Consider the following 18,701-nt stretch of genomic DNA (forward strand, 5'->3'; position numbering starts at 1 on the left):
ACTGGCTCTCGGGCAGCCTAAGCCCACATATCGTCTATATTAAAGGTCGGTCTGGCATCATGCACCATGGACCGAGGCCCCCAAAGCTGCTATAGCACGAGTCCCTACAGTGGCGGCCGGGTATGTGGGCAGTGTATCCTTGCTCTGCCTGGGATTCCTCACGGGGGACTTGGCCCGGTTGAGCGGTCCGCGAGTTTTGCCTGCGAACGACTCGACTCGACTCGCACGCGAGTAATGAGACGAACACCAAGCATGGGTCCCGCCAGGGAAGAAATGATGAGCCCGTCTCTCTATTCACACTACGGTCTCATGGCTGCCGATCTTTTTAGTCTAGAATATGTAAAAAGAATACTATAATTATTTAGTCTGTGGTCTGATTTCTCTTGCGAGTGAAAATATGATATACGACTTAGTCTGATTCGTTTACAACTCACTTTGTCAAATATTTAGTTCTGGGGCCGTCACGAAACTTGCTGACTCTTCCTCGTTCTCTTCTGCAACTCGTTCTTTTTTTTCTTCCCCCCCATCTCACGAGTTACTCTCCGTTCCCAACAAGCGCTTACAAGCCAGCCTGCCCATCATGGTCAAGCCGGCAGGGGACGGCGTTTCGCTCCTCTATGCCTCGTCAGTGCTCATCGGTCTATCTTGGGTTACATTCGCAGCCCGGATCTCCGTGCGGGTTTGGCGTAAGTCCGCTGGATGGGACGACGTTCTGATGTTGATAGGCATTGTACGTCACGAAAATAGGCAATATGCTTACCCATATGCCTTTCCTTTTCTCCTCCAGTTCCTCCACCTCAAAATGCACGGACGCCTCTCTAACTTCTGCAGCTTCTGTTTACGGTGACGGCCTGCTTATGCATAGTCTGTTGCTACCTTGGATCGGGGCAGCTGGCTGCAGCCCTGCAGCCCGCTGAGATTATGAAAGGAACCAAGGTGCGTTGTTCCAACTGCGATTCGACCTCGACGCGATATGACATGCTGACGATCGCCAAAACAGCTCTTCTTCATCGCCGAATACTTCTACTCCTCCGGCACCGTCTTCATCAAATCCAGCATCGCCGTCACCCTTCTGCGAATCGCCGACGCTCGCCGCCGTTACAAATGGACGATCTGGGCCGTCATCATCTCCACCATCATCTCCTGCATCGTCTTCATTTCCGGCATTTCCAACATCTGCCATCCCATCACCACCCTGTGGGGTGAGACGACGTACGGCACATGCAACCTGCAGCTCAACAGCGATGTCAGCTTCTTCTTCTCCGCCATTGAGATCTTGACCGACTGGACCTTGGCCGTCCTGCCTGCGGCCTTGTTGTGGGGTGTTCAGATGAAGAGCAAGGTCAAGTTCTCGGTGGCCTTGATTCTCTCAATGGGTGCTTTGTACGTTCCATTCAACGATGCCTCCTTTCTGTTCCTCTTTGCGCCCCCTACTGTATTACCGAGGTAGAAAACCCACTAACTCTTAAATCAGTGCGAGTTGCGCAACCATCGTACGACTCCGCTTCCTGACTCTCTACGATAACCCCACCGAGTTCATGTTCGGAACCGGCAGGATCGGCCTCTGGTCCATCATCGAGGAGGGCATCGGCATCATCGCCGGCTCTCTGCACGCCCTCCGCCCCCTGCTCTCCCTGCCCTTTTTCGGCGGCGGCAGCTCCGGCGGCAACACCGACGGCTCGGCCGGGCACAACAAGTACATGCCCAGGAGCGGACACCGGCCCGCGCAGCACACGGACATTGGGCTCGACACTTTCCACCAGCTCGGCGACGGGGAGGCGGACGGCGACGGCGACAGCTCCAAGCACATCCTGAGGGAGACCAAGGTCACGATGGTCAGGACCGAGCGGACTGCTTCGCCGGGGGAGTACGGCCGGTCTCAGGTTCTGGGGTGGAAGCAGAACAACTACGAGGCTTGAAAAATTGGAAACTGATACCCTTTTTTTTTTTTTTTTTTTTTTTTTTGTCCGGATGGCGCATTAGTCGACAGAAGCGACGGGCAGGATCCCGTATCTGCCGTAGCCTGGAAATGTTTATATCTTTTTAATATAGATTCAGCTCTCCGCTTCATGAAGGAAAACAAGCGTGATCCAGATGTCCGGTGGTCATGAGATGGAGTATTTGATAGAAAAAAGTCCTCTTTTATGAGAAAAATCTTGACTTTAGCAACGGCTTGCCTTGACCGAATGAGTACAAAAAGTGTCCTCTCGCCACATATCCGTCTAAACGATTTCTCTGCCTTAACCTGGATGAAGTCGTACTCTTCACTCAGCAGAAGCAGAGTGCAACTGACAATGATGCCCGTTGGGACTCTTAGAGTAGCTGCATGTGCCGCATAATCTACCTATCTAACAGCCTTATTCTACTGAAGACCTATATATCACTGCCCATGGCCATCCGTGAACGTGAAGATCATCCCAAGATAATGCACACACAAGCTCTCGTCAAGTACGCGGCGATCTTATGTGTGATTAGTATTGTTAGATGGCTATCATCAGGAACATAACACATCTCTCAAAGATCATCGCTCAAAGCCTTCAGAACATCTCTCGCCTCGTTCCTCACACTCTCGACAATTTCCCCAGCACCTTGCACGCTCTTCACAAGCCCTACGCCCGCGCCCACATACGTTGCCAGTCTCCCCTCCGGACCCCAGCCGGCATCGCCACTCTTGGCCGCCTCGTCATGCAGCACCTGCAGCTTCTCAAACGAAACTCCGGCCTCGTGATCGATCCAGCTGCGGTTGGTCAGAGTTCGAGGTGAGAACTGCTCGGGCCAGCCAAACGTGCCGCGCAGATGGTTGTACAGCTGCGTCCGCAGGGTGTTTCTCGCGCCGTCAGACGCCCGAACCACTTCGTCCTGGTACCCCTTTGCGATGCGTGCCTCTGACGAAGCGAGGAACCGAGTCCCCATGGCCACACCGGCGGCACCCAGGGCCAATGCGGCGGCTGCTCCTCGACCGTCGATGATTCCCCCTGCTGCGACGACGGGGATTCCGGACTCCTTTATTGCGTCGGCCACTTCCGGGAAGAGCACAATGGTCCCAGTGGTGTCCTTTACCATGCCGTGACCGCCTGCTTCCGAGCCTTGAACGACCAAAACATCCGGAGGCGTGGAGCTGTTGACAGCGGCAATCGCATCACGCAGTGTGCCGACTTGAATCCAGACTTGCGTATCCCGAGACGCCCCTCGAAGAGAAACCGTCCACTCATCCAGCTCCGGCTGGCCGTTTCTCGGAGCAAACAGCCATACGGCACACGGCCTGTGCTTTTCTACATCAGACGTTGCAATCTTCAGATCGCCGTTCCACACCTGGTAGCCAACGCCAATGGGCAACAGGGGATGGTGGCGCAAACTAGTCGAGGCAGCGACCAACTCCCTCGCCTTGTCGAGGTCCGCCGACAGTCCGTCCGGCTTCGCCTGGGGCCCAATAAATCCCAAACCGCCGGCCGCAGAGACGGCGACGGCGAGCTGTGGGCCGGCCATTATGCGCATCGGGGCGCCGATGATGAAGGGCTTTTTGACCCATGGGTAAGGGCGCGCAAGAAGGCGTCTCAGCTCCGCCGCTCTTTGAGAGGCCATTGTTGATTCAACTTGAGAGAACAGGACCGAGTTGAAGCAAGGAATAGTTGTTGATTCTCTGGTTAGTCTTCAGACTAAAGCATGCATTAGGGAATCTGTCCAACACTTGGGTACGTCAGTTCCCGCAAAACCAACACTCGGAAATGAGTTCTCCGCCTTTCTGAACGGTAGTACAGAGACTTTCGTGAGCTACCGTCATCTCCCACAACTACAGGAAACTTCCGCACTGCAGACATTTCGTGGAGCCGTTGAGCAGAGGCCTTCTGAGCGCTGCTTTGTAAGGACACTGCAGAAAAGCCACAAGACATTAAGCAAGCAGGGAACGGCATGGAAAACTCACAGGCGGAATGGTTTGCTGCTTTGAGACTTTTACAGCTGAAGGGAGCAAGGAAGAGGGGCGCCATCAGCCTTATGAAACCCATTCCCGGCAACTGAGACCGAGGTTACAACACTCGTGATTTTCTCTGATCATCCTTTCAGGCAAAGCTGGCCGCACAGTTGATTTCAAATTCCGCGGAGATGCTCTCACGGTGCAGCTTTTGCGAAGGAGCAAGATGTTGTCATTGGTGGGGAGGGCTGTCGAGCTGAATAATGGCACTTCTGTGGCGCACGCTGCTTCTCTGTGGCTGCGTGGTAGAGACTGCTATTGGAGATTCGATGAGATCAAGACGAAGAACTGGATGAGATGGAAGCTGGAATAAATAGAAGCAGTGCGTCGCCTGTCTGGAGAAGGGGTTCAATTCTGTAGGCTACAAAGGCATCATAGAGACAATACAACAACTTGCAATAACTCGGTTGCCTATACAGCAACACTCACCCTCAAGACTTAAACAAAACAGCCTCAACTTACCGTTACTTGACAGCCAACTTGTCAAATTAAACATGTCTCCTAGATCTGATAACGCCGTCGTCATCATCGGCTCAGGCCCCGGCATTGGCACAAACACGGCAGCCGTCTTCGCAGCCAACAAGTTCAACAAAGTCGCCCTCGTCGCCCGGAATCCCACCCAACTGGACAAGGACGCAGAATCCGTCAAAAGCGCTGCCAACGACAACATCACCGTAAAGACATACTCAACCGACGTAGTCGACCCAGGCCGATTCACTTCAACCCTCAAGCAAATCAGCCAAGACCTCGGCACCATCGAAGTCGTCCTCTACAACGCCGCCATCGTCTCCAAGTCGCACCACCTGCAAGTCACCGACGACGAGCTCATCCGCGACTTCAAGCTTTCCACCATTGCGCTCAACAATCTCTCCAAATGGGCCATGCCACAGCTCGTCGCCCTGGCGGAGAAGGATGCATCGGCGCAGCCTACACTTATCGTGACGAGCTCGCACTTGCCAGAGGCGCCCGAGACGGATCTCGTGTCGCTGTCCGTGTCGAAGGCTGCGCAGAAGAACTTTGCGAGGTCGCTGAGGATGGAGTTTGAGCCCAAGGGGGTGCATGTTGCGCTGTTGAGCGTGGCGGGATATGTGTTTGATCATTTGCAGTTTTTGAATGCGAAGTATATTGCGAGGCAGGCTTGGGAGCTGTATGCGCAGCCGAGGGGGAGCTGGACTGAGGAAGTTCGGATTGAGGAGCCATGAACGGATGAATGGTGTTGAGGGGTGGAAATAATAAAAGTCGGCATATATGGCAAGCTGCTCTTGGGTTTGACATAGGTAATCATATAATGAACACAAGCTTGTATTTGTTGTCTATGTGTCAACTGTCTCATCATTTTACCGATCCATGTCAATTCGGCTCATGATATGAAGCCCCGGATCAACCTAGGCGAGGCTGAATCTGGCAGGCGAGATTCAAGATCGATCTGCTAGCAGGGTCACCACCATCGCAAACGCGGGGTTGAGTGCATGGGACGGAGTTTACAGCTTCGATCTTGGCTTTCCTATCCTGGGTTTTCTTTCCGGTCCTGCGAATTACGAGACCTGAGTCCAGCTATCGATAAATGACACGAGTGATGGCTGCAACTTTAGACAAACTGCAGAGTTTGACCTGACTCTGATACGCACCAGTTTTGTCCTTCAGAAACGCACTCCGGGGCTTCAACAATCTCTAAGACTCCCGATACAACAAAAGTTCATACTGTCAACGCCATCGGTTGCACATCTCCGCCTGTCAAGTCCATACTCGCCGGGCGCAGCCGAATATAGACACGATTAGCCTCATGGCCTATCCCGTAGTGGCAGCGCCAGCACTAGAGCCAACAACAAACGGCAATGAGAGAGGAAAGACACGAGGCGCTTCTGCTCTCGATACTAGTTGCCGAAGCGTCCCAGCTGAGCAGCCTTGGCAAATCCACAAGGCGTGATCGACGCAGGACCGTGTGACCCACGCCGGCCTCAAGGTGCCTGAGCGTGGTATTGCTTAGTCTCAGCCCATGGTCATACGAAGCAAGATTGTTAGAGTTGGTTTTGCAACTGCTTCTTAACTCGTAAGTCAACTCCTGCCTTCTATCAAAGACTAAGATATCCACAATGAGACAAATATCAAACAAGATGTGTATAGTTCGGTCTCTGTCTACATAATGACACTACCAGTATAAGGTACAAGTTTAAAAAGCAAAACAAAACTCCATAGCCCGTTGGTATTCGGATATTGTTCCCTCCCATATAATGGCAAAATCATCAGCAGCATACAAAGAAAAGACAAAGAAAGACAAACGGACAGAAAAGAAGGTATCGTAATCTGACAGACGCTCAAGTAAATCATTAATCCTCGCATATCGAACACATCTCCGTCACAAGAAACCAAAATAAACATCCTCACCTCTGATTCAACTTAGGTAACCTCGGGAAGACCTTGGGGATTCGTCTGAGTTACCACGCCACCGAGCTGAGACACGCGATGCTGGGGATTCGGTCCCGGTTCTGCCTCCATATGCTTCGGCCTCGCTATGCCATCCTCATAATACATGTATTCAGGGGGCGCATCCTCCGGAAGCTCCATGACAACCGGCTCCACGATGGACGCCGACTGCTGGTGAGAATCGTGCTCAAAGCCCGGAGCTCGATCGCAGCACTCGTGATACGCAGGAGCCGCGGCACCGAAGCCGACGGTCGTCTCGAAGGCGCTCTGTCGGATCTGCTGCAGGGCTCGCCGCTCGTCTTCCAGTGCCCTTGCGGTCCTTCGGATTGATTCTCTTCGCGACTCGCTGACCTTTTTCATGGCCTCGACGTACTTCTTCTGGGCATCGAGTGCGTCGACAAGTGTGGCTCCGAGTCTTTCTATCAGCTCGGTGTTTTGCGACTTGCTGTGGTATCGTTCTTGCGCTGCCTCTCTGGCAGCGATGAAGAGCCCGTCGAGATTCTTCTTGGCTTGTGTCAAGTCCCGTCCGGGAGTTGCTTGGATGGCCTCGACGGCTTCGTCGCTGAGTTCGAGACCGCGGTTGATGTAAGCGACGCAGCGTTTTAGGATCGTATGGACGCTTCGCTGGGAGAAGATGTCTGAGTGATTCTCGAAGCTTGCGCGTTGCTTCTCAAACAGGGCTCGCTCGACGGCTACTTTGACTGCTTGAGCGGCTTTGACACCTCGGACGGCCGCCTTGAGTGCCTCGGTTCTCTCCTGAAGCGCCAGCTTGGCCAGCTTGTGCGCCTCCTCCTGCTCGTCCTCGTCTGCAAAGCCCGCCGTCGGACCATCGAATATTTTCGAGTAAAGCGCATCAATCGCCTTATGCGCGGCGCCGTGTCGTTCCACCAGCCCTTCCAGCTCCTTCATCTCAATCACCAGCGCCGCTTTATCGGCCTTGAGGTCGTTCAGCTTGGCCTCGGCCTTGTGCCGCTTCTCCAGCACCTCGTGATACGCCTTCTCCTCCCGCATAGCCTTTTCATCAAAGGCCATCTTCTTCTTCAGCACGGTGTAGACAAACTTCTTGGCCACCGAGTCCCTGTAGCTCTTGTGCTGCTTGAGCTGCTGGTTCGCCGCCGCAATGGCCTCCTGCACCTCGGGCTCGAGGTCCGCCAGCCGCTTCTCGACATGCTCAATCTTGACCTGGTTGTTGTTGAACAGGCCCGGCGCGTGGGCCGTGGCCTCGAGCTCGCCCAGGAGCTGCGTGTTCCGCGACGCCGCTTCCTCAATGGCCTGTCGCACTTTGCGCTCCGCTGCTGGGTCGGACGGTGGATGGTTGTGTTGGCGAGTCGGCATGTTGGTGATTGGTTGAGGGGGGAGAAAGTCTGCAGCTGCAGCTTTGCGGTCGATCATGGACGAGGCCATTGGATCCATGGCGGTGAAGTGACCCGGCCTTTTTACGCGTCTACTGTTGCTTTGCAGATGAGAATGATGATGATGATGATGACGAAGGAGATGATTAACGCGTTTGTTCGCGTTTTGGAAACATGTCGGGCAGCATCACGGGTTCCGGCGTCGTGGGACAGGGTCCTATTTACGCTATTATCAATTCCTTGGTAAGACGGGGGCATTGGAGTCGAACTGACCAGTTATTCCAGCCCTTTGAGAGATCATCTCCAGCTGCTCTCGTCATCTTACAGCGAGCCTGCAAAGATTTGTCATCTATGGATCATTTGGGAGGAATACAGCGTAGGGCCAAGCGAGGAGCCGTCAGCACTTAGACCAGGTGTGCCTTTGCATGCAGTTCGCATAGCCTTGATGCCAGCTGCGCCACAACTGGAATCAGTGGGAATCATAGCCGATATCTGTAAAAGGATCTCAGACTGGTGGTGCGATATCAGGCTCACTGCCACTCTGCCGCCAAGCCACAGTTCCAAATCTCTTCTTCCTCATACTAGTCCAATATCCCACTAACACACAACAACTAACAACTGAACCGTCTCAACTATCGGCATATCCCACCCCGTACCTGAACCAAGTTAGCTCTAATTTTGCTATGAGGCGCTCCAATAGCCTCAGCTGCAAGAGCTAAGCAACCAGTTTCTTCGCCCAACGACGTCAGTCAAGAATAACTACTGGCCGAATTAGGCTACCGGTCCATCAGCGCGGCGCATCTTCCGGCTTCCTTTTCCCCATACTGAGAAAGCTCACCATCCTAACATCCACTCCGGCTGCTACTACTCCGCGGGGGTTGATTCTTGATGAATAAGCCAAATGACGCTCCTTCAAGTCGGATTCAGGTGGGAGACCACGAAGGGCGCAAGACAAGTGCTTAACTGCTTGCTTTAGTAGACTTCTGACGGAAAGAGAATGCGAATGCTACCTTGGTCGCTCGTGGGAGTCATGTGGGACTTGCTATAAAGCCGCGCCTGTTCCATTCACGGCGATGGATTGTCATTCAGCATTCAAGAGCAACCTTCGAAGACTTACTTAAAGAACAGAACCAAGTCTCCAAATTTTGGTTCTGAATGAGGACAACTCGCATCGTTACGCCTGTAGTCTCAACAGCAGTCTCGAAACTACACAATGGCTGACAAGTCTATTCCCACCCTCCACTACCTCGACATTGGTCGATTGGGTCGCGGCGAAGTTGTCCGGTAGGTCTTACAACGCCATAAGCCGCTCGTCCACAACTTTGTTTCTTCATACAATTCCCAACTATGAAGTCCTATACTGACACAAATATTAGCCTATTCCTGAGGGATGCCGGCATTGAGTTCAACGATGTCCGACATGCTTACAACGACACATGGCCGGCGACGAGCGCGAAGCTCAAGGAACAGGGCATCACTCGAACTGGCAAAGTGCCTGCGCTCTTGATCAACGGCCTTGTGCTCAACCAAGTCAGTTCCCTATCCCATTGCTATCAGTGTGAGGCCACTATCTAACAAGAGTCGCTACAGCACATCCCGATTCTGAGGTATCTGGCTAGAGAAACCGGCCGCTATGACGGCGAGACAAACCATGAAAAGTTTCAAGTTGATGCCGTTGCCGATGTTTACAATGACTGGAGGGTAAGTCAATGCCGTACTCTTACGCATCTAGCCGTCGATCATCAGAAGACACTAACAGGTGAATCATAGATTCAATGGGTAGCAATGCTGAAAGGCGTCACAGACGAGTACAGAAACAAGATTGTGCCAGAATACTACAAGGTCATCTCAGAGTACTACTCTGCCAACAACGGCCCGTATCTCCTTGGAGGTAAGGTCACCTACGCCGACTTTGCTGTCTACCAATCCATCGACAATGACGAGCGAATCGGCGCTTTGCCTGTGAGTTTCTCTGGCATATAATCATTTTCTGTGATTGTATTCTTTACTGACTGGTTCGAAATAGGCTGAGCTTCCCGAAGCGGTGCAACGGTTCCGCGAGGCCTTTGAGGCGCGTCCGACCATTGCGGCTTATATCGAGGAGAACCGCCCGAAGAAGGCATGAATGAGTGAGGAGTCAAGACATTACTCTGTCGATGTGGTTCGAGCTCCAAATTAGGTCACATTTAGCATCAATTGAAAATCACCATGACAGATATTCTCAGCATCTGTAGGATGGCCTTAATCTTGTGAGGGTATTAGATAGGCACTAACAGCCAGATATGGTATCTTTCCAATATGCTCACTTTCGGTAAGTGTGAAAGCGAATGTTTTGTGAACACATCCAGTTAACTTCCCTTTCAAGAGATTCTCGATATTTGTGAGATTTTATGGGAGAGCTACTGATGATGGGTCAAGTAAGCTCCAAGAGTGAAGCTCCAAAGATCAACATCACGAAAATGTCATACAATATAGTGACGCCGCAAAACAAGCGTGGTATTATACCAACCTGGGTATCCCAATACCATCTCGACTCTTAGCAACAAGCCTAACCTGTAAGATCGGGTCAGGCGTTCTGAGCTGTCCCTCCCAGACATCACATGCATTTGTGATCACGACAAATGGTTGCCTCAATTCCGCTATGAAGAAAAGTCCATACGTTGTTTACTTTACAAGTCAATACGCTCTATCCATATATATGCTGTCAGAGGCGCGGAGTTCATCGTCAAGCCATCTTTAATACCGCATAGCCAGGTCGACAGTCAAAATGAAGCATGCAGTCGGACTTGACTGCAACGTTGCAAGGTCACTAGGAGATTTAAAAAGCTTCGGAAAAGAATCCGTGTCAACGAAAATGCAATTCAAGGGTGCAGCTATTCCATGTCGCAAAAACTTTCCACTTCAAGCTTCAAGGCAGACAACCCCCCTTGCTACATCGCGAGGAGCCTCAAGACGCGAGACATATATTTCCGCGGGATACGGATAATACAGTGCTTACTCAAATGCCGCGCTTTCCTACAACTCGCCTTCAAACCAAGGAGAAGATCATCGTTTCATCTGCCGGGCCTGGTTGACTGAGCGAGGGATGACCCGGCCGGCACTTCGAGGGCCTCGCCGTCGGAGCTGCTTCACCCGGCCAGGCGATCCATTGGTGGAGGATAATTACCGATGCATGAACGCCGTAATTAAGTACACATGTAACATTCTGACTAATAAGAAACCCTTCTTCGTTTGCTGACTTACAAGAAGGATGTGCAGAGAGATTCATGGTACGCACATGGCAAATGCAATATGCCAGATTGCCTCGCGAGCCCGCTTCATGCGCTGGGGGGAAAGGGACAAAACATGTGGCAGATCGGATGATATGCAGATGGGAAGAAAAGGCTTCCCGCATGCCCAGGTTTGCATGAAAAAGCTAAGCCTTAGGCACAGATTTAGTCTCATCACGACCCTCTCTGAAGCATGACGGAGGAGGAGTGAGATTTCACACGATTCTGTCACATACGAGTATATCGTGATGCCACGAGGTTATGGAGAGGCCGCTTTCATGCCGAAGATGCCCACTCCTCCGCATAGTGAAGGGATCCCGGGGAGTGCTTTTCCCCTTCTTCTCCGGCCCGCATCCCGGGATCAGGCCCCCCCACAATCCGAGTATGGCGGCTGGTGAGCTTTGCTTATTCCTACTCGTATGATTTTAGCGGTTTCATGCCGCTCATTCTTCCCTGGCAAATAACGTCTGATCGGGCTCTCAGTCAAGGAACTACCCGCTGCTAATAAAGTATCAAGCGAAGCAAAACGGCAATTGTCAATGCAAATCCTTCTAGAAGTCCTACAACACCAGGGCCGACATCCAGGTTTGATACCAACCCCAGCTGAAACAGCTTGAGCTGCCAGAAACGTCGAGACCAGTAAGGCCTTGGACGGAAAGACGACACATGGAAACAAAAAAGAAAGCAAAAAGACTCTTCTAGCCCCTTTGTCCCCCTTGGCTCTCTCCTCTATCACAGCGGTCAACAAGAGCTTGGACTACAGGGACGAGACGCTCGCTAGAAGACATGGCCCAACGTGTCCCCCCAGGGTCGCTGGCTGCACAGACTGGTCAAAGTATGCCGATCGCGGGCTCGCCGTGGGAATTCGCAACATTTCCCATTCTCTATCCCCAGTCTCTACCCAGACTCGTTGTATGGGTTGCTCGTAAACCTGCTCATTACTAGCGAAGCGCAGCACTGTGGAGATGGTAGGCACAGACGCCTCGCTACAAACTACCTTACCTACGTGAGGAAGAGGCAGGCAGAGTAGTAGTGCGTAGTAGTATTATACTCCATATTTGTCGAGGTCCAGCCCCTTTCTAGCTCTGGAGAGAATGTAACCAGAAGCGAAAGAACAGAGGTCTCCGCTCATATGATGGTGTTCCCTGCTGGCTATTTCGTACATGGACAGTACATAATCGCACATGAACAACCCATGTCTTCTGCAGGGGGCCACAGGGGTCGTCGATGGATTGCTTTTCCTTTCCAACCAGGCCCTGCCAAAAAAGGACCCCTGCCCACTATCCCGACCGGCTCTTCTTTTGCCATGGAAAGAAAGCCGTCTTTCGAGCCGCTGGAAACTAGCCGTTGGAACTACCCCTGTCAAGGCAAGAGGGAAAAACAAAGGCGGCAGAGACCACATCCACTTAGAAGCTCGCCACCCATGCAGATGGGCCAGAAGCAACAGGCAATCTGAGGTAGCATCGCACTACGGCATCCCGACTGCCGCGGGCTTACGCTGGACGAGCGAGCAAGCAATTCTGGCCTCATATGTGCATATGGACATGGATTGCCTGTTGAAGAAAAGCGGCTGGGGGGGCGGAAGAGAGGGATTTATACACGCGTAGGTTTGCAGCGTCACATCGATCCATTGGAGATGCAATGGGATGACGAATTAGGGGAAATCGCACGATGGCATTCCAAATAATCAGAATCAGCCTCACAATTTCACGCGAACAAATCGGAATACATCGGTCAAGGAATGGAGGAGAGAAACATTCAAGTAAGGCTGCGTAACGATGGCATTCTCCATAACTACCTAAAGAGGGTATGTATAACTAGCAGAAATGGTATTAAAGAAGACATAAAGATCAGTTAGTATATCGTAAGTTCGTTCGTTCCACGTCAGAGTGCAGCCAACAACGCCTTGCCCAGCGGCACAGGAGAATAAAAAAGACAGCAAACAGGAACAGAAAAAGAGAACATCATGCTCAGATGGACAAAAGTCCGCGGGTCTCTCCTCCTCGCCCTCCAAATGCAGAGAAAAATGCAGATGCGCCATGGAATGCAATGCTTGTCCGTTTCCATCATCATTTCATGCCCTCTTTTCCTCCCATATCTCTTTTGTTCCGTTCATGATGCGTTGTTGACTCGGTCAAAGAACTCTCCAATCTTGTGCTCAAAGGGAGCAAGGGGATGCTCCTCGCCCAGACCCATGTCACTCATCTTGTATCGGGGGTTTGTCGTGTGCATGGACATGTAGCCCCGGACGCTGTCTAGCCAGGACTGCTCGTACACACCCCTACCCTTGAGGATCTGTTCAACACGCTTTGCGGAATCTAGCGTCTCCTTGTTGACATCTTCTAGGACCTCGAGAATAGGCTTGCCAGTGGTCGCGGCGCGGTTATGGAGGTAGTTTCTGGTGTCACCACCCAGTTCCTCCTTGTAGAATCTGTACAGGGCAAGGATGCGGTTAGTCACCGGGATCCCGAAATACAATAACTGGTAGCATAATTACTCACGAGAGAACATCATTGGAAATGTTAATGAAGTTGGCCATGTCGGGGATCGCCTCGATGTAAGCTGAAGAATCGGGATACTGCTCCTTGGGGTAGCAAAACACGGCATACGCCACGTCCATCCCGGACATGTCCCTGTAAAAGTCCGGGAACTTGATACCGGCCCGCGTAATCTCCATCTTCTGGAAGCCGTCGGAGCGCTCAAGCAGGTTGCTGGTCAAGAACTTGAGCACGGAGATCTGCAGCATGTTGGCCATGACGGTGTCGAAGTGCTCATCCGCCTCGCGCAGCAGAATGGCAATGCCCTCGAGCAGGTTGTTCCCTTGGGGCTCTCCTCTGAAGAAGCGCGAGTGGAACTTCAGGGCGTTCTCGTACATCTCGTTGCTGGAGGCTTCCGCCAGGCCGACAATGTCGTCGTACTGGACGACGAGCCACGTGAACAAGCCGACATACCCCTGGACTTGCACGGGATGGTTGGGATGAGCGAGCTGCATGAATCGTGTTAGCTAGATTATACTACAGCTCTGATACATCTCTAGCACGCTAATCCAGCCACCGGGGAGCCAAGAATCAAGATACAAGACAACTTCAACGGTAGGGAGAAGCTCGAGGGGCCACTCAGGGAGAAGGAAGCTTTCTGGAAAAGGCAAAGGAAAAAGGGTCATGGAAACTCACCAATCCCTCAGCATAGCCAAGACGGAACCCCTTTGCAGAAATGGGGGTGTTGAGCGGCACGTCAAACTCAATGGCTCGCTTGTGCATATAGGCGAGCAAGCCCTCGACGGCCTCGGCCTTCAGCTTGGGCGCCCCGGGATACTTGAGCTGCTTGAGCATATCGGAGCAGATGGGTCCCACTTGGGCGGCCAGCTTCTCGGGGTCCTGGGGCAGGTCCTTCTTCTGCTTTGAGGACCGGACAATCTTCTTGGGGAGGAACCGCTTCAGCGAGTTGACGACCCGGCGGCACGCGGAGGCGGCGGCGGTGTGGCACGAGGCATCTTTGTTCTGGCTTTTGCGTGAGAAGACCATCTTGTTCGTATTATTCGGAACAAGCGCGGTTCGCTGACGAGGTGGGTGAGAACACTGAATTGTGGGAATTACAACAGAGATCTGATATGAGATGGGGCCCCCAAAAAAAAGCAAAGCCAAAGTTTCAAGGATAATAGCAGCAGAGAAGCAAAGAAGCAAAGAAGCACGACTCCTTCTTGAGCTTGATGGTGAGGATAGACTCAAGACTAGAGACGATTTGAAACGCACCAGACGGGGGGAAACCTTGGATCTTTATTCATAGCGTCCGCTCCTCGAAGCCGCTGGCTCCGTTGGCTCCGTTTGCTCGTACAAACGCTCTGGGGTATTACATGATACGTGAGCAGTTGCTCAACATGAGGTGAAAGAGTCAGTCAGCCAGGCGGGTTTCCGAATCGAGCCCCCATGGCCGGCGAGAATCGTCAAGGGGACATGCCCTCGTTCGCGTAGAATAGTGGATTGGGAAGGTATACTAGCTTATGTTGTTGGTTGCTAGCTTTTCTTGCCATGCGTTGTAGTATTCTCTCGTCGTATGTCATGTATTGGTAGTAGTAGTAGTATCATTTCTCCAGCAACCCGGGTGGTGTCATGACAAACTCGCCCGGACTTTCGTGCTCATCGTATCTGGGCCCCTCTACGTATCTCGTTTGGGGGTGTGATTGTCCCAGATGCTCGGCGGAACCCACGTTCCCAGTTCTACCAAAGAGTGCCGAGCCGTAAACGGGGCCTCTTCTCTGCCCACTTTGCCCACTTAGTTGCGTTGGTCTGCAGTGGATAAACGGGCACAGCGAAGACGAAAAGAGACTTGGTCTATCAAAAAGCTTGGATACCGCTCCCTTGGGCCGTATCAGGCCCGTCTAGGAGAGGAGTGACTTCATGATCCAGCGGCGATGTGCAGTCATGTGAATCCTTTCAGCTGCTCTCCAGACGCAAGATACGGCCAAAAGGGAGAAGCCCTTCACTGCGCTTCCTCCGGGAGATGCCGGCCGCCGAGCGTCTTGTCACCGAGAGAAATGGGGACGGCCAATGTCGTATCGCTGCAACCACGTTCCACGTCTGCTTATCATGATTTGAGGCTGTTGGTCAGACTGTTAATTTATTTGTGCTGTATACATATATTGTCTCCTCTCTCACTTCGGCCATGCTTTCCAATCGGGACACGAATTGTGGGGGATGAGCTCGGAAGACTAGGGCGCCATGAGGCAGATATCGTGCCTTTTCCTGGCCTCTCTGACTCTTCCCTACCGTCTTTCGGGCAAGTAACTGGCCGCTGATGCTACAGTATTACGGATAATAAACCAGCAGTATCTGCGAGCACTTGAAAGGGGGAGGGGTCCTCCAAGTGGTCCCCCCATGGGCTAGGCATACTCGTAGTCTTCATTCAACCCATGCCCGTGAACGCTTTTTGCTCTGGCACCTTTATGTCCGCCTTGCTCATGGGTTTACTCGTACACCCCAGGCAAGGATTCGCAAGCTACGAGTATGCCGGCGTAGTTGTAGCTCACATTGCTAGTAGTATATCCCCGTTGATACGCACCCGGTGCCTGCCATCATGACGGACTGGAAAACGCGGCAGTGAGTTGTCAGTACGAACGATGCTCGTCTGTATTGCTAGTCCTCTTCTTACCTTCAGAAGGAAGGATCTTCAGCCCCAGGACACTAGTATCCGCTGGTTCAACTGCTCTCTCCATAATTCTCGTTGTGGGACGAACAGGTCCCTCTTCACGATCTTAGCTCTCACCTCTGTCCGCAGTAGTACATGCTGACGGCTTTTTGCCCATTAATCTGGCATGAGTTTGGTCCTGGAACTGCTCCGTAGCAATGCATTGAATCGGATCTGTAAAAAAGCAAGGAGTGTCTTGTATGAGCATACGTCATCTAAGAGAGAAGAGGCTCAATCTCGAAATATCATGCCCTCATGGGAAGGCTCATATCGACTACAAGTATGGCTGGCATGTCTTGGGTATGGCTGGCACGTCCAAGACGTGCCCGATCCGACGGCGCGCCTTATCTCGCCCTGCGTAGCACGTGTTCCCTTTACCGTTCAAACCTCCTTGGAGCCTTTCCTCATGTCAGTTAGCCTTCAAGCACGAATTGCCACTACCGAGACCATTTTTCCTGTTTTCTGGCTTCAACGGGCTTGAGAGACAGGGCCTCGGACCTGCTGCTGGCAGTACTAAAGTAGTACATACATGACAAGTCTCTCCTCCTTCCCCCATCCCACTGATTCGTTCGTGCCTTGGAAAGTCGGCTCAACCAGGCAAAAGTGCTTCTCCCCTCTCCGACGTCCGAACTAGCTTCACCCAAAGTACGCCGGCTTGACCTGTCAATTGACGCTGGTGGAGGTGTTACACCAAGGCCAACCGCGCCAAGCTCGCCTGGCAATTGGGGCTGTCCGGGGTTCCGCAGACAGGGGGGGTCTCTTGGACCTTGCTCTTGGGTGGCCTGTAGAGGGAAATGACACGCTCGTGACATCTCCGGCAACGGCCCAGGGGTTTGGAATTTGCCGCTGCAAGACCGGGTCATACCACGGGAGAGGCGGCGGGCGGCGGCACTGGGGCACTTGGTCCTCTGGCTCGCATGCAGAAGATGTGTGTGTATGTATTCGTGTGTACCTACAGGTACGGTGAAGATACTCTGTGATACTCGTTCAAGACCTCGTCTGTTCGGCTGTCAACGCCAATGGGAGCGAGGACAAACCCTCCCCTGTCAGCGTCTCCTCTCCCCGCTTTGGGGGGCGTGCCGACATGCGCCAGATAGGAGCTGGCCAGGGTGCTGTGTGTGCCCTTTTCCGTCTTGTTGGTTCTCTTGTTTCCATTTCTTCGCTTCCGTCTTCCATGCATGTCGCCAGGGGTGCATGAGAGGGGAGAGAGAGAGAGAGAGGCATGCCATTGACAGCGCGTCTTGCAGGTACGAAATGCGGCAGCTCTGCACATACAAGTACGGGGTCTAGGGCTGGCCGACTCGCGAGCACTCGGACGTCCCCATGGTCGGCGGACGGCGTACAACAGAGAGCCTGTATGTACTTTGCAGCACGAAGAGACAATTACAAAGCCTTTACATACCATGCCACGACAGGGAGTTGCGAGGGTAGCCGCGCAAAAGCCGCGCCGCAAATTGATGAGAGGCTAGTACAATCCGCCGAAGTGGAGGGCCTCAAAAGTGAGGGCTTCGCGCTGCTAGCCAAGTGATGGATAAACCAGGGTCTGGCGAGCGAAACTGACGAGTCTTTTCGGCGAGAGAGAGAGTGAGGCAGAGACTGAGACACTGAGAGGATCACACACACGCAAGCTGGGCGCAGAAAAAGCAAAGAAAGAATGGGAGGAATCCTTCTCATCTCTCACGAGTGAGAAGGAGACGCACTAGTTATCACTAGACGCAACAACCAGCAAGTTTTCAGACGTCGTTGCATGTGCGAGATGCAAGGGCTTCGCTTCTGAGCCGCTATTGACTGCAAGACTGATACAGCCAGTATGCGTATTTGCTTTTTCTTGCGAGCATACAATACTGACCACGGCCAGCACTTCAGCTGGCAAGGATACGCGAATATCCCAAGCATTTGGCAAGCCCGGAGGACAGCTCCGTACGCAATTGACCACTCAGACGGCCCCGTCCATGTCGTCCTAGCAGTGAGCCGTGGGCCAACTTGGCAAAGAGCCTGGCCTGGGATTGCGGCACCGCTCACATGTCATGTTTTCTGTTACGTACGTAATGTGTGCTCCGTAACAACGTAGTATTGCCCCTTGCATATAAACCGACTTTCAGGCACGCGCTGCCACTGCTCGACAAGACGTCTGCCAGTCTCATCTCAACAGGGGCAAAGTCTTACAGTAGGTCGTTAGTATGGTTACTGCAACTGCGTGCTTCAACTCTTGTAATACTAGGAATCATAGGTTCAATCTGTGTGTCTGCGTGCCTGTGTGCCCGGTTATACCAACTTTCAGTAGAATGCAGTACAGGTAGGGCCACAAGGTCCCCTCCCCCCCCCCTTTCACACAACCGGGTAGTGGGCAATGGGCTCACGTTTGAGGCGGCCGCGCACTAGAGAGAAGGTAGATTTGGATGAGCGGTCCGTCCCTTGGCTGTTATTTTAAACGGGTTCCTCGAGGTAAGATTGTCGACACGTGTGGACAGAGTCCCGGCCGGGCATCTCCATGCTCTGGCG

At 52.6% G+C, this 18,701-nt stretch overlaps 6 protein-coding genes across 6 annotated transcripts; 3 read left to right on the forward strand and 3 right to left on the reverse strand.

The window, feature by feature from the left end:
* Positions 1–580: 580 nt before the first annotated feature.
* BBK36DRAFT_1200318 (hypothetical protein) lies at positions 581–1,919 on the forward strand (the record flags this gene model as incomplete). The annotated part of the gene is made up of 5 exons (XM_024897128.1): positions 581–730; positions 832–936; positions 1,001–1,383; positions 1,475–1,835; positions 1,884–1,919. The coding sequence occupies 5 exons, from the start codon at positions 581–583 to the stop codon at positions 1,917–1,919; spliced, it is 1,035 nt and encodes a 344-aa protein (XP_024749521.1).
* Positions 1,920–2,514: 595 nt separating this feature from the next.
* BBK36DRAFT_1118583 (dehydrogenase) lies at positions 2,515–3,582 on the reverse strand (the record flags this gene model as incomplete). The annotated part of the gene is made up of 1 exon (XM_024890493.1): positions 2,515–3,582. The coding sequence occupies one exon, from the start codon at positions 3,580–3,582 to the stop codon at positions 2,515–2,517; it is 1,068 nt and encodes a 355-aa protein (XP_024749522.1).
* Positions 3,583–4,464: 882 nt separating this feature from the next.
* Positions 4,465–5,172, forward strand: BBK36DRAFT_1141067 (NAD(P)-binding protein; the record flags this gene model as incomplete). Its single annotated transcript, XM_024893422.1, has 1 exon — positions 4,465–5,172. One exon carries the CDS (start codon positions 4,465–4,467, stop codon positions 5,170–5,172), a length of 708 nt encoding a protein of 235 aa, XP_024749523.1.
* Positions 5,173–6,367: 1,195 nt separating this feature from the next.
* On the reverse strand, positions 6,368–7,729 carry BBK36DRAFT_1119412 (hypothetical protein; the record flags this gene model as incomplete). Its single annotated transcript, XM_024890584.1, has 1 exon — positions 6,368–7,729. One exon carries the CDS (start codon positions 7,727–7,729, stop codon positions 6,368–6,370), a length of 1,362 nt encoding a protein of 453 aa, XP_024749524.1.
* A 1,230-nt stretch (positions 7,730–8,959) lies between these two features.
* On the forward strand, positions 8,960–9,871 carry BBK36DRAFT_1119719 (glutathione S-transferase; the record flags this gene model as incomplete). The annotated part of the gene is made up of 5 exons (XM_024890620.1): positions 8,960–9,030; positions 9,123–9,276; positions 9,337–9,447; positions 9,517–9,708; positions 9,773–9,871. 5 exons carry the CDS (start codon positions 8,960–8,962, stop codon positions 9,869–9,871), a joined length of 627 nt encoding a protein of 208 aa, XP_024749525.1.
* A 3,004-nt stretch (positions 9,872–12,875) lies between these two features.
* On the reverse strand, positions 12,876–14,810 carry BBK36DRAFT_1135333 (longiborneol synthase). The gene is made up of 6 exons (XM_024892608.1): positions 14,659–14,810; positions 14,591–14,609; positions 14,189–14,542; positions 13,517–14,001; positions 13,041–13,446; positions 12,876–12,999 (listed from the first exon to the last, which is right to left on the reverse strand). Exons 3-5 carry the CDS (start codon positions 14,537–14,539, stop codon positions 13,128–13,130), a joined length of 1,155 nt encoding a protein of 384 aa, XP_024749526.1. The 5' UTR covers positions 14,540–14,542; positions 14,591–14,609; positions 14,659–14,810; the 3' UTR covers positions 12,876–12,999; positions 13,041–13,127.
* Between the last annotated feature and the right edge of the window lie 3,891 nt (positions 14,811–18,701).

Source organism: Trichoderma citrinoviride (genome assembly GCF_003025115.1).
Source record: "Trichoderma citrinoviride strain TUCIM 6016 unplaced genomic scaffold BBK36scaffold_7, whole genome shotgun sequence".
NCBI classification, from domain to species: Eukaryota; Fungi; Ascomycota; class Sordariomycetes; order Hypocreales; family Hypocreaceae; genus Trichoderma; species Trichoderma citrinoviride.